This window comes from Cyprinodon tularosa, unplaced genomic scaffold (genome assembly GCF_016077235.1).
Source record: "Cyprinodon tularosa strain WSP-4 unplaced genomic scaffold, ASM1607723v1 ctg400, whole genome shotgun sequence".
NCBI classification, from domain to species: Eukaryota; Metazoa; Chordata; class Actinopteri; order Cyprinodontiformes; family Cyprinodontidae; genus Cyprinodon; species Cyprinodon tularosa.
Window position 1 is genome coordinate 429,643 of NW_024039120.1, and position 14,734 is coordinate 444,376.

At 38.6% G+C, this 14,734-nt stretch overlaps 1 protein-coding gene across 1 annotated transcript; it reads right to left on the reverse strand.

Moving 5' to 3' along the window:
• Positions 1-9,804: 9,804 nt before the first annotated feature.
• LOC119791845 (piggyBac transposable element-derived protein 4-like) lies at positions 9,805-11,487 on the reverse strand. Its single transcript, XM_038298183.1, has 3 exons — positions 11,432-11,487; positions 10,385-11,073; positions 9,805-10,310 (listed from the first exon to the last, which is right to left on the reverse strand). Exons 1-3 carry the CDS (start codon positions 11,461-11,463, stop codon positions 9,820-9,822), a joined length of 1,212 nt encoding a protein of 403 aa, XP_038154111.1. The 5' UTR covers positions 11,464-11,487; the 3' UTR covers positions 9,805-9,819.
• Between the last annotated feature and the right edge of the window lie 3,247 nt (positions 11,488-14,734).

Below are 14,734 nucleotides of genomic sequence, written 5' to 3' on the forward strand. Positions count from 1 at the left end.
ATTTTCTAATGTGATACTAGTAGCTTAATTTGAAAGACTATGGATTCTTAGAATACTGATATACTTTGCACAGAATTCAAAGTGTTTTCCCTCAAATTGGACTCCATCAGTGTCTTTGTTTTTTTGGTGTTGTTTTTTTTTTAATTGTTATTCTGTGATAGGTTTATCATATCCTCATACAATTTATATATTGCTTTTTATAATGTTTTTTCAGTTTGCTTTTTGGCTAAGTTAGTTTCAAATCTGGTCAATATTCACAAAAACCCTCAGCACTTGAAAATATTCCTATTAATTCTGAGCAACTTAATAACTCATTATTAACATGAGTAAGACCTGTTTAGCTGATAAGCCAGAGAAGATTCCACTCCATTACAGCTGTAATTAATTAATTAACTTTATATAAGGACAATTAATGAAGGATATTAAACTCTTTTGTAGAGGCAATTCTACCTTTGGCTCAGGTAATGAGTTTGTGGACCTCTTGCCACCAGCTGTTGGTCTCTTGTCTACAAAAGACTTTTATAAGACTTCCCAAGGTAATCCGACTTAGTTAAAATGCAGAATACTTTGATTATGAGGTACAAAAAAGGAAAGGGACAAGTATGGGGCTTGGGGTGGGGGGTAGAGTGGTGGTATTGTTGCACTGTTCCCCTTCAATTAGATTTAGCTGTAATTGAACCCCTAGGGAAGCACTGATCGTCACAATAAAGTGCGGCATTACTTCAAACCGGATTTAGTGGCAACATGATCCTCCGCTGCTCTAGGTGAGACATTTAATTAAGTCCCATTGCTTTTGCATAGCAGCCATATAACCGTATTAACAGTGGAAAGACCCACAAGGCACACAAACGCTCACCTCATTCAGGATTCTCATACACAGCACTATCTTTCTCTGGTAAGCATTTACAACAATAAGATTTGAAAGGATCTTTGTGAGAGAAAAGGTAAAAAGCTAATTATACTGAAACCTTGAATGTTCTATAAACATGTCTTGTAGAGCAACAATGTTCTAACATGCCTGCTGCTGTATTTTTCCAAATACCTACCAAATGTGGTTGCACTTTTTCTGCAGAGTCAAAGCTCATTGAAGTTTTACTGAGGCATACTCTTGTTGTAATGAAGAGCATCTCCTGTTGAAGTGCAACAAAGCTGTTTGTGTCTATTTATGTGTCTCCTAGAAGAAAATGAATCACGGCACGGCTGATAACACTCTTGGCCTCCCTTTCCTCATTACTGCCAGGCAAACAAATGCTGCACATATTCCTGGAAGATTGGCCAAGGCGAGAGGACCCTTGTGACTTCGGTCTGAAATAGTTAAAGTTAACTCCAAAAGGTATTTAAAGCCATATATCAACTCACAACACACATACTGTACAAACACACCCAATGCACATAGACACATATTGTGTTTCACTGTTTTATGGGGATATTTCAGTTATTTTAATACCTAACCCTAATTTAGACTTTAATTTCAATTTCCTTACCAGGTCAGTCTATTCCTTAACCTAACTTCAGTAATTTGAATACCTAAACCTAATTTCTACTTTAACTAGTATTGCCGTACTATGTCAGTCCATTCCTAGACCTAACTTCAGCAATTTCAATACCTAAACTTAATCTAGACTTTAATTCTATTGCTTTACCATATTCTATTCTATTCCTAAACATGATTTCCCTTTTACTCTATCATGTTACCTCTTCATTCTATTTCTGTACATTTTAATTCCTTATTATTATTGTTTTCTTTTAATTACCTGGTTTGGCTATGGTGAGGAGAGACACCAACAAAGGGGTCCCGTTGTAATGATTGCTTTCGACTCTCTATTTTGTGGTGTCAGTTGAGTGGTCCCCACAAGTACATTGAGGTCCCCGCAATGTAGCATATTCCTTGGAAATAGGGATTACATATACATACATAACATAATAAAAACAAGTCCACACATGTGCAGACACATATTGTGTTTGATTATCCTTATGTTTTGACTTAATTCATTTCCTTTTCATTCCTTTGGCCTTAACCAGAACCTTAACTTAACTCAATGCATACCTAACCCTAAACTTAGATTAATTCACCTAAACCTAACCAACAACCTAAGAAGAACACCATTCCTCATGGCAATCAGTTGCAATGCAGTCTGCAAACAAACATATTGCTTAATTGGCCTTACACTGACAAACAAATTCTTGACCACACACACATAATTTTTTATTTGATCAGTTATTCCATCTTGCTACAGTCCACCAGCAATATGCATTAATCTAGAACCATTAAAAGGTTATAGTCAAGGTTATGCACACAGAAATTTAATATTTAAGCTTGTGCAGTGTCTTGCTAATCATTCTTAGCTGTTGAACTGTTACAAATTTAATTAAAGTGAATTATTATGAACAAAAAGGAAAATTGCACACTCTTTCAATATTGTCTAACTGTACTGTGGTGCTCTATTTTTGGTTTTAACCATCAGATCAGATCTTTCCTGGTGCTTGCACTGCCATGTTTTAGAAATTGAGTCTTGGGATAAGAGAGGGGTTTGTATAGAGGGCAGAATATACAGTAGCAGCCATTCAAAATTACACTTCCCAGTCAAACGCCAACCTAATAGCAGCCCAATTCCTTGCAGCTCCCAGCAAAATCCCCTCCAACTTCCAGCCATTGACCTTCTCCTGGATGTGCATATTTTTTTTATTCTGACTCCAGCCTTTCGCTGAATTAAAGGGTCTGACCAGGAGATAACGCTCCTCTATATATCTTAATGTTAACAAATCATGACCGAAAGAATATTAAAAGAAAAATATAATGTTTAAAAAGTAATTGTAGGGGACCAGTCAAGGGCCCATCAAGGAAAGTGGGGACATTTTTAACAGCTACTACTGTATGTGAAAGACAGATTAGTAGAGTGTGTTACTACTTGTCATGCAGATATCTGCAGCTCCTCCAGAGTTCTCATTGCCTTTTTATCTGATGCTCTCCTTACCTTTCTTGTCAGATTAAACGGATGTCCATAACATGAACACGTTACAGGTGTTCTATCCTACAGTAGCAGCCCTTCAAAATGGCCCTTCCCAGTCAAACGCCAGGCGAATGGCAGCCCTATTCCCTGCGACTCCCAACAGAATCGCCATCAACTTCCGGCCACTGGAGTAACCCCCTCCTTATCCTGGATATTTTTTTTACTCTGACTCCAGCCTTTTACTGTATTACAGGGAGATTGCAATTCTCTTTAGATCTTAATGTCGACAAATCATTACAGAAAGAATATGTTAGTACAAAGTTTTAGTTAGTTAGTTTTAGTCGACTAAAAGTCAGAGCATTTTAGTCTTTATTTTAGTCCAAGAAAACATAATTTTATTCGTTTAGTTTTAGTCAACAAAATCCGTCAACATTTTAGTCTAGTTTTAGTCAGTCATAATATTTAACATTTCCTAAAATTATATCACATTTCAACATTTTCTCATCTTTTTGATAAAAAAAAAAAAAACTATTTTAAGGAACACATGCAGACATGGAAGATATTCTTACAATATTTGCATATTTATTTTGAACATTGTTAAGGTTCAAAGACACAAACACAAATGCTTGCATTAAAACAAATAAAATACACCTGACAAAGGAAACAAATAAATAAAATAAAGCGTCTTATGAACTTAACACAAGTGCTGGCTGTTTAAAGCTAGTTCACATAGAATAATAAAATACATAGATTTGAGATCAATGTTGTGAAAACTGATACAACAAAAGTGCTTTCCTGCCAGCTAGTTCACATGGTATATAAAGGTACAGTATTTAAGGTGAAACAAGGCATAGCTTGCTGGTCCTGAGAGTCAGCTTTGTATTAGGTGTGGCCAATTAAGGAAGCTTGTATAGCTGGCCTGTCATTGTTTCTGGGTGGCTGGTAGGTTGTTGGTGGTGGTGTATCTTCAATCTGGAACAGAAATTAATACAATGTCAGCATAACAGGAATTCCAAGTGTATAAGTAGCAGATAGGTCTGTTTTTTTCCTTAACAGGAACTAAGTCTCTGTAAAAACGATATTTGACAATCCATTTCAAACTCATACAAACAACCTAACTATCATTTTATGCAGGAATAAATTGCAGACATTTTTATGTGTGCATGCATTTTGGTTGTATTAATATTGATGCAAATTCAAATAAAATGTCATTGTAATAGTAATGTGCAGATAAACAGAGCAGCATTTTATGTCACCAAATAAAGACATTGGGAGTTTGCATCCCTGCAGTGGTTCCCCTAGCAATGGCTATTTTGTGTATGAAAATCTAGGTTAAAGTTGTTCTGAATTATGTGTGGCATATTTTTTTTATTTTGTCTTATCCTGATAAATAGTTTCAGTTCGTTTTAGAATTTAGCATACATCTGTAGCTGCCAAGGTGTTTTGTGTTAACTATAGTTCACTTGCAGCTCCTAGATTACATAAAGTGTCTGTCTGCTTTAATCAAACTTGCAATTTAACTGAAACTATAGTTACCCGGCCAGTATAACATATCTAAGTTAGCATAAATTGAACTTCACATACAATGCTATCAACAAGTGGCTACGGCCGCGACGTGCTAAGAAGCTAACGTAACGTAGCCAGCCTGGATACTAAATGCTATGAAAGTTAACCAACATCAGTTACAGTAGTTAACTGTTAACTTACCGTAATGTCTTTGTGTAGAACTGCGACGTGTCTCTTCAGGTTTGTTGTGTTTTTTCCAGCTACCATGTGGCCACATTCATTCCCTTCGACTAAAATCAAGCATTTGGTTTTGTTCTCCACTTCAATGAAGCAAAAATGTGTCCATATATCACGTCTCCTCTTTCTCCCGAGCCCCGGGCAAAGCATGTTTTACTTTTAACCTGTCGCCGCCTCGCTGTGTATGTGTTCTGTAGGCTACTCTGTGCCACCCGCTCCAGGTTTAAAAGTGGGTGTGTGGCGGAAGAGGAGACAGGATTTGAAAAAAACTATAAAATAATAATATGCAATTTTCGTCTCGTCTTTGTTCGTGAACTAAAATGTCCATAGATTTTAGTCCAGCCTTTATTTACCGAACTGCATTTTCGTCTCGTCTTTATTTATCCACAAAATTTATTTCTGATTTTCTCCAAGTTATTGTTCATTAGTGGGGATTTTCGTCTCGTCTCGTCTAGTTTTCGTTCGGTGAAAAATGTGCGTTGACGAAAATATTTTCGTTTAGTTTTCGTTAATGAAATTAACGCTCGTACAAAGATTAATGTGTAAAAAGGAATTGTAGGGGACCAGCCACGGACCCGTCATGGAAAGTAGGAAAATTTTGAATGGCTACTACTTTTTTGGACGATGGATTGAGCTGTCATTAGTCACGTGTTCAAAGCTTGAATATTGTTTCTTCGAATTCTCCTTAACTTTATCCCTCTCTACTCATGCATCTTTCTTGATTCTAATGAGGCTTTTGTGTGCACTGATATGTTCTAAATGTACATTCAGAGCTAGCACTGTGTCCACTGTGATTTCCACTCAAGGCATTTTACAGAGATGATTCAGCCAGATTATATAGTCAAATTAATTCAAAGTTTTCAATCTAAGGACAACAAGTTGATTGCATTTACTCATTGACTGGAAGGCAATTCCTCATACCAAGCATGCTTGTAGCGACTGTGGAGAGGAAAAACTTCCTTTTATTAGGAGGAAACCTCCAGCTTGTTGTGCAAAATAATGTCCTGCAGATAATGAATAGATGGTTAACTAGAACTGGAGTTATAGTTAATTATTTTACCTATTCAAAATCGAAGGTAAAATCAATTTAGCGTTCTTAGTTAGACAATAGTAGCTTTAATTATTTACTTACCGGGTTGCGGATTCACCTCTGGAGGGTTCCTGGACCGGCTGTTAAAATCTGGGTCTCCACCAATCTAGTGACCCAGGTTAAGTGGCTAGCAGAGCTATTAATTATCAATAAAGAACCTCTTATCTCTGTTTATTCGCACTATTACCAAAAGGAGTGGATCCAACCTGAGTGATAAACCCTCCGTTATATGAACGACCAAAACCACTACAAATTAACCAATGATGTCTTTATTCTAATGATTCAGGATTACAGAAAATCTAACATCAATGCAAACACTATACGCTGCTAGAAAAATAAACACGAGGTAGATTAAATGACTAGTTTAACGAAATCGAAAATAAGGAATAAAATGAAATAGAAAACAAAGGAATAAAACCATAAAATTCCGTTTACTGGCTTCTGAGATTGTCCAAAATATGCCAGATTAAATACATTCACTAATGTCTGTTAGCAGCAGGTATGATAATAACAGTGCAAGTAATCACGTGAAACTAATACATCCAGCTTATAATTGGTAAATGATTAAAATGCATTAACAAATAGCAGCAGGTATGATGATAACAGTGCAATTGATCATGTAAAATCAACACATCCAGCATAAAAATCAGTAAATGATCAAAAACATATTATCCAATAGCAGAAGAAGTCGTTTAGCAAAACACATTAACAAACAATGTAGCTGTGTGTGTGAAGGGGTGTAACTGAATAAGGGATCCCCCCCCCCCTTTTCTCCACGTGGTGATAGGAACAAAGAAAAATCGGGGAGGGACAGTCTATAATCCAGATGGCTCCCACCACGTGGCCCCACGCGGTAGAATGTGGTAATTTGGTAATGGTCTTAAGGTAGAAGCACAAGAAGATAGAAAAGGGAATAAAAAGAGGAAAGAAATTTCTCTTGCAGCCTCACACACACACACATACTCCAACCAAATGAACAAACTCTTAATCAGCACAGATTAAAAATCACCATTAATTCAAATCCCTGAATCTACCTGTCTCTCTCGCCGAGCGAAGCACCTCATTAATGCATCAAAAGGAAAGGAAATTGATTTACTGTGAGCTGCCTTCCCTCCGTGAAGGATTGGTGTTTCGAAGGGAACCGTGGCTTGGTTTCGGCCGCGCAGAGGGTTTCTCGGCACCGGTCTCGCCCTCGGGAAAGTTCAGTTAGTTCGGTGCTACAGCAGAGGGCTTGATATGCTCACAAGTCGAAGAGGATGGATTTTGCGAAAGTAATCGGTGAGGAGCGTCCTCCCGGCCGATCCGTCCAAAAAGAAGGGGGAAAACGATACTCACTTCGTGGTCAGCCTCAAAGGCTTCCGTCTCCCCAATTGGCGCAGCTGCTATGCACGATGGAACACTGCGATCCGTGACTTTTGATGCAGGAAAACGAAAGCTACTTCCAGTCAGCTTTCTTCTGTTATTACATGTGAAACGAGCCTCTCCTGACGGGCTTTTACACCCATGTAAAAAGAGAAAAAAAATGTGTGCGCGCTGCGTTTTAAGCCATGAGTGACGCGGGGGCACTTCCTGTTGGAGTATCGGCTGATTGGTCTGTGCCATGAGTGACGTGGGGGCACTTCCTGTCGGAGTATCGGCTGATTGGTCTGTGATTAAGGTGATTAAAGCTCCATTTTGGGCAATATATCACAACAAGCTGAACCAGGTTTAGCGTGACTAGCCAACTGCCGAGGCAGACTGGGGTTCAAGGAGACAGAAGCAGACATACAGAAAGAAGCAAAGATACAAAAGGTAACTGTCAACCAGCTTCATAGGCTTCATTGCTGTACTTAAGTGCCCAAAGTAAAGAGTGTATTCAAATTTCTTAACAGATATGTTGGTGTGCCAGTAGCAATACCCATGGGTACACAAAGCAACAGATAAACTTGGGTAACTGTTGCTTTGTGCAAACCTTATGAAAGACTTATAAACTATCTCTTACCCAAATTCTACTTTTTGAACTCAAATGGCAAAGCTATGGAAAGGGGAAATATATTTATTTAAAATTTAAATCTTCAAGATATACATTTTGTTAACAGGGTTGCCAGATGGCAAAGAATTGTCTCAAAATTGCTTTCTACACATGCCATGTCATCTATCATACTAGCCCAAAGGCTTACTCTGACTGAGAGTGTGGGGACAATATATCTGACCTGACCAGAATCTCATAGGCCAGCTTTATGGCCCACTGTTGCAAAGGGATGATAGAAATACTATAAAATTAGATTGTTTTATTTTTCAGGCAAGACTGCAGTCTCTTGCTCACGCTCCTGTCACTCAGACAGATGAGAAATGTGAAGTTAAAGGCAGGCAAGCAGACACACTTGGGCATGTGACTTCATACTCCAAAACAGTAGACTGAGCTGTCAAATATAAAGTCTTTCAAATTTATACCAGCCAACTTACCTCTCCTTCTGTGTCATTTGGCCTCACAAAAACCCTTCTAAGGCTCCTTTAGGAAAATTCCATGGCTCAGTAATCTCCAGAGAACGCCAGTGCAAGGCCATCTGGGGTGAGGCTTTGTAGCCATTGAGCAGCCCCCACACCAGCTCCAAAACTCCGATCATATTAAATCCCTTCTTTAAAAAGCCAAAGCTTTAGAGATCCCCTAACCAGTGGGGAAATGTGTCTAAAAACGACATTGGTGCCCCAAACAGATTAACTGCAGAGTCCTTCAAATACCAAATGTCTTCTGTCTTTTACAGGACTCATGGGGAAAACATCTAATTAGCTGCTTGTGTATATTTAGTGGACATTTACCCAGGGATGACTGCTAAAAAAAATGTGCAAAGCTAGCTAACAAAATATGCTTTTCTTCCCAAGAACAAATTAAACTTACCAGCTGGAAACATGTACAGTGGATCCAGTAAATTATTATGTTGCTGTTGCTGTATATAAGGATGCTAAGGTTTTATTGTAAATTATATTAAATTTGATATTTTTTCATCAAAATCTACACAAAATACAAAATGGCATTGTGATAACACTGTTTTAAGGTTGTTCAAAAATGATTAACAATAGAAAACTGAGAAATTACATTTCCACATGTATTCAAAGTATTTTCATTGTTTGATGATCGACCTCTGGCAGCAATTGCAGCCTCAATTCTATTTTAATATAATTTCACAGGCTTAGCACATCTATGTTTAGGCAGTTCTCACACACATTCATCTTTACAGTACTTCTAAAAACCCTGTCAGTTTTTATTAGAGACATCTGTGCATAGCTATTTACAGATCTGTCCAGATGTTCAATCAGAATCAGGATTGCATTCTGGTCACTTCAGCACAAAGTAGTTCTGAAGCCAGTTCTTTAAGATCCTGGCTGTGTGCTTTGGGTTCTTGTCTTGCTGAAAAGGAAACTTAATTCCAGTCTGAGGTCAAAATATCTCTGAGGTCATTTTTTATCCATGATGTCTGTATATTGTTGCATTCATCATTCAAATCCCCATTTCCTGATGCTGCCACCACCATGTTTCACTGTTGGTATTTCCCTGTAATGAGATGCCATTTTTTATTTACATGTCAGCCAACATTATACCAAAAGTTCAATTCAATTCAATTCAGTCAGTTTATATGTATAGTGCCAATTAACAACACGTCATCTCAAGGCATTTTAACCCATTTAGGCCTAAAACGCCTGGAAAAAACACCTTAAAAACCTATGGCCGATTTTAAAAAATACCCCTAAAACCTGAAGTTTTTCTGTAAATTCAGCAACTGTGTCAATGCCTAGTAAATTATTGATATCTCAGCTTCTGTAGCAGATAGAAACAAAATTCAAAAAGTATTTGAAAGCTTACACCTGTGGCTTTCCTGGGAAATTGAGTTTATTTAGATACTCCTTCACAAAAATAAACAATGTAAAAGTAAAGTGAACATTAATATTTTCAATCAAAAATAGTAAGAAAATAATAAATAATATCAACTTGTGTCAGTGACTTGATCAACTGTTAAGAACAAGAACAGAACATACTGATGACTTAAACAGTCTGATTTACATGTAACGACGATAGTGCTTGCCGAAGCACTCAATGTGCAGTGGCAGGCTGCATTGTTTACAACCATACACAGTTGGCCCACCTACTTTTTCAGTGTCCGAGACAAGCAAACACTCCCTACACTGTTTGCGCTTGTCATAGACTTTTCCACAGTCATGTTGTGGAGGAGGTGTGTCTACTCTGCTACCTGCAGATGGAGCTGGAGAGGGAGGAAGAGTAGGAGATGGTGAGGCAGGAAGAGAAGATGGAGGAGTCACATTAACAGCCCTGGTCCTGTGCGGTGTGATGAGCTGCTCAGCCAGGTCCTCCAGCCAGGGTTTGTAGCCTCTGTACTTGTGTCTGAAGGCTGTTCCTCCAACAGACCTTGCAGCAATGTAGGCATTGTGGCAGGACATAGCAAAGAAAAAGAAAAACACCCTCCTCCACCACTTCTTTGATCGATGCTGGAATCCATAATAGCCAATCATTTGATCAAGCAGATCGACGCCTGGAACACACAGAACACTCAGTTGACACACATGAAACTCAGACATTTGCACTACAAAGACCAACAAAACAAACCTTTCATGTGCTTCTGGTAGTCTGCGAGGGAAGCTGGCACTTCCACCGGGACGTGGTTGGCTCCGTCTTTTTTTCGATTCACTGTCCCTGTCTGAGTTGGATCGTGATTGTTGGAGAGCACCATGACGGTTTTTGTGTCTTGCCAAATACAGAACGTGAGGTCGTCCTTCTGAGCTACCCTGAACTCGTGCTTTTCCATTGAGGTGTTTTTTCTAAGCCTCTCATTCTTTGGGAGTCCAGTCCGGTTGGCACGAACAGTGCCGCAAGCGTTCAACCCATGGGTCTTCATCTCCTCTAACAGAGTTACCCCCGTGTAAAAATTGTCCATATAGATGGACAGGTAAGACCCATAATATGGTCTGGCTAATTCCATCACCACACGGTGTGCGAGACCCTTCTCTATAGAGCCTTCACGACCAGCATACACCTGGAAGTTGGTCACATATCCTGTGGAGCTCTCTGCCATTACCCATACCTTGACACCCCACTTTGTCGGCTTCATGGGGAGGTACTGCCTGAAGGAGAGGGGTCCTTTCAATTTGATCATGCTCTCATCTACAGACACGTTGCCATCTACCTCATACAGTGCCTGGAATCGGTCAAGGAGGTAATTCAGAAACCAGCGCATTTTCCATAGCTTGTCATCCTTGTTGACATCTGCTGCCTGGTTATTCTGAAGGTGTAAATACCTAAAAATGCACACATAAGTTACTTTGGATGAAAGCATCACATAAAATATTGTCAAGCTTTTGTAACACATTTGGCATACAGTTGTTTATTTTTTTTATTTTCAACACTATTCACATTGTAGATTATGACTGAAGACACATGTAATTATGTGATGAACAAAAAGTGTAAGGTAACTCAAAATATATTTTATCTTTGAAATTCTTCCAAAAAAAATTCTTCATTGAGAATGTGCAATATAAAACGTTTTTAAAATAAAGAATAAACATTACATAAATAACTATCTGATGATTACTTATTAACAGTATTATTATGCATAATAATGCATATGTCTGTGTTATAAATTGCAATACAACTTACCTCCAGATGGCCACAAATCTGTCCTGGGACATATTTTGGGGGAACTGCGTCCTGAAGAGAGGTTTACTCTGTCGCCAATAATCTCTTCGTACTGGCAACACAAGAAGTCCCATGCCCATACACAGCCCAATAAATGTCTTCATCTTCATCACAGTCATGGGTGACCACTTTGCCATATTTGCTCTTGTTGGAGTTTGGTTTGTTTGGTCACTGTACCTATTCGTCTCGGTAACGAGATGCATCCAAAGCTCTTCATTAAAAATATGCTCAAATGCCTGCAGCAGTGTGGCGTCTGCAGGCAAATCAACTTTCACCCCCGGTGTGCGGTTGAAAACACTCCGTGCATTGCGGTGGTAGTTCTCCGTCTTCCAGTCACTGTCAAAACCTTTAAACTCATCGTCGCTAGCGTCCGGCTCGTCGTCTTCGAACATATGTCTTAACCACAAATCCCGGTCGATTGGTTCAGCGCGTTCAAAGTCATCATTTTCATCTATACCGTCATCAAAGCCGACACACTCCTCAAAGTCACTGCCTTCCGACAACTCTTCTCTGTCAAACTCCTCCATGTTTGCTTGAAAAAAACTGCCCAAACAATGACCAGAGGGTAATTACGTCACTCCTTTGCCTCTATTCTGATGCATTTCATTGGCCTAGAGGCCGACAGGAGGTGCAAAAACCTGTATACACGGAAACTGACTTATATGCTCTCCCGGCGTCAATGGTAGAATTACGCAACAGCGCCCCCGGCTTGAATGGTAGAAATGCAGTAATGCTTTCCCGGTCTAAATGGGTTAAAATTCAACCAGATCATACAGTCAAAGTCTGTCTATGGAAAAGCAGTTGATTGCATCGACTCATTGACTCAAAGGCAATCCCTCACACTATGCATGCTTGTAGTGACAGTGTAGAGGAAAAACTCCCTTTTAACAGGACGAAACCTCCAGCAGAACCAGGCTCAGTGTGAATGGCCATCTGCCAAAGCCAACTGGGGTTCAAGGAGACAGAAGCAGACATAAAAAAAGAAGCAGAGATACAAAAGGCAACTGTAAACCAGCTCCAAAGGTAGCCCCGTCCAGGAAAAACACAGCCAGGAAGACAAGCCCTGAGCCAGCTCCTATGTCAGAGGATGAAGAGAGAACTTCCAGCCAGTCACAGTCAGAGAAACAGGACTACTCTGAAATACAGGCCGATCTCGAACATCTATAAACAAAGGTGTTGATGGCAGCAGCACAGCAGATATTTCTCTCCAGGGTGGTGTGCCACTTCATGAAGGATGTAACAGCTGTTGGATGCAGCATCTGCGGCGTTAAAGTTAGTAAGGTCTCCAGCAGCAGTAAGGCCAAAAAAAATCACAAATTTTAGGCCCTATCTAAATTAACACAAGAAAGATTTATTGTGTTTATAGTGTTATGTTGACAGTGCTCAAATTAAACTTGACAATTTTAATTCTATATTTTGATTCTTTGTCTCATCATATTTTTGATTATAATAAAAATTTGACATGGACTACAGTAGAACATTGCATATCCGTTGTATGTCCATGTTTAGTTTAAAAAAAAAATATATAGATATACACTCACCGGCCACTTTATTAGGTACCCCATGCTAGTAACGGGTTGGACCCCCTTTTGCCTTCAGAACTGCCTCAATTCTTCGTGGCATAGATTCAACAATGTGCTGGAAGCATTCCTCAGGGAGTGTGGTCCATATTGACATGATGGCATCACACAGTTGCCGCAGATTTGTCGGCTGCACATCCACGATGCGAATCTCCCGTTCCACCACATCCCAAATATGCTCTATTGGATTGAGATCTGGTGACTGTGGAGGCCGTTTGAGTACAATGAACTCATTGTCATGTTCAAGAAACCAGTCTGAGATGATTCTAGCTTTATGACATGGCGCGTTATTCTGCTGAAAGTAGCCATCAGAAGTTGGGTACATTGTGGTCATAAAGGGATGGACATGGTCAGCAACAATACTCAGGTAGGCTGTGGCGTTCACTGCATGAAAAGTGGGATTTTCGTTAATATACGGCACTGTAGATTGTCGTGGAACTTCAGGTTAGCGGCAGTTTACAGCAATTTGCAGGCTTCGACGAAAACTCCCGTAAATTGTCAGAAATTGACGTGGAATTTCTTAGGCAGTGTTCCCCCCATGCCTCCCCCCCATGGAATTCTAGGGGAGGCTTTAACATGTAAATGAACATGCTGTGAGCTATACAAATGCAAACCAGGGTTGCAGGGGGGGGGTTTACCCCCCCCCCCCTGCAACCCTGGGTAAGAAAATCTCTGATACAAAGAGATCAGGTATAGCCTCTTACATTTTAGCTTGAATTGATTTATTTAATTAAAGTATAGAGACCAAAACAGATCTTTAGCTGACAGAGCAATACATTTAGAGCAGTAATTATTTTTTTTTAAATTTGCATTTAAGATAAAAAATAAAATGTTGTCTGTCAATATGCTCAATTCACAATTACTTAAGTGGAAAAGTTTCAAGAAATGATTCTGAGATGATTCACTTTATAACATGGCGCATTATCCTGTTGGAAGTAGCCATCAGAAGATTGGTACACTGTGGTCATAAGGACATAGGTCAGCATGCTAAATTGGTTTTAAGTGGCCCAAAGTGTGGCAATAAATATCCCCCAAATAGATGGTAGAAATAGATCAGGCTCAGTATAGCCTAATTATAGACTCTTACATTTTAGCTTGAATTGATTTATTTAGTTAAAGTACGCTAGATTACTGTGTATGCAAATGTTATGTAAAAAAAATACACAAAATAATTTATTTCAAAAATTAGTTTTAATCAGAATCAGTTGGCTGTAATGGTTAATTTTTTTTTTAGATTTCCACTTTTTTTTTTTTTTTTTTTTTTTGTTATTGAATATATAAGAAAACAATAACAATCTCAAATAACAAGTCAATAACAAATATTTCAATACAAGAAGAAATATCACAACTCCTGCTTTTGAAAAATAAAATTAAATGCACAGGCTGGAACAAAGTATAAAATAAAATAAAATAAATAAAAATAAATAAAATAATAATAGTAGTTAAAGTAAATTAATCAGTGGGGACTACCAACTGAAATTCTTCAATTAACTCAAACAATTTAATTGCATTTAAATTCTGCATCTTTCTCAGACATCTTTTGAAAAGGGAAAGTTCATTTTTGAGAGCAGAGATTGAGAGGGAGCATTTTGCATAGCGACATTTATGGATATAATACTTTGTTACAATTATTAGAATATTGATTAAAAATTCCAAAATTTTTTTCTTTAATGGATAAACCGAA

Excerpts from the sequence above, each read along its gene's own strand:
- LOC119791845 (XM_038298183.1), bottom strand. The coding sequence starts at position 11,463 with ATGTCCCAGGACAGATTTGTGGCCATCTGGAG. Across the intron at positions 11,074-11,431 it reads AGATTTGTGGCCATCTGGAG|GTATTTACACCTTCAGAATA; the intron begins GTAAGTTGTATT and ends GTGCATTTTTAG. Across the intron at positions 10,311-10,384 it reads CTACCAGAAGCACATGAAAG|GCGTCGATCTGCTTGATCAA; the intron begins GTTTGTTTTGTT and ends TGTGTGTTCCAG.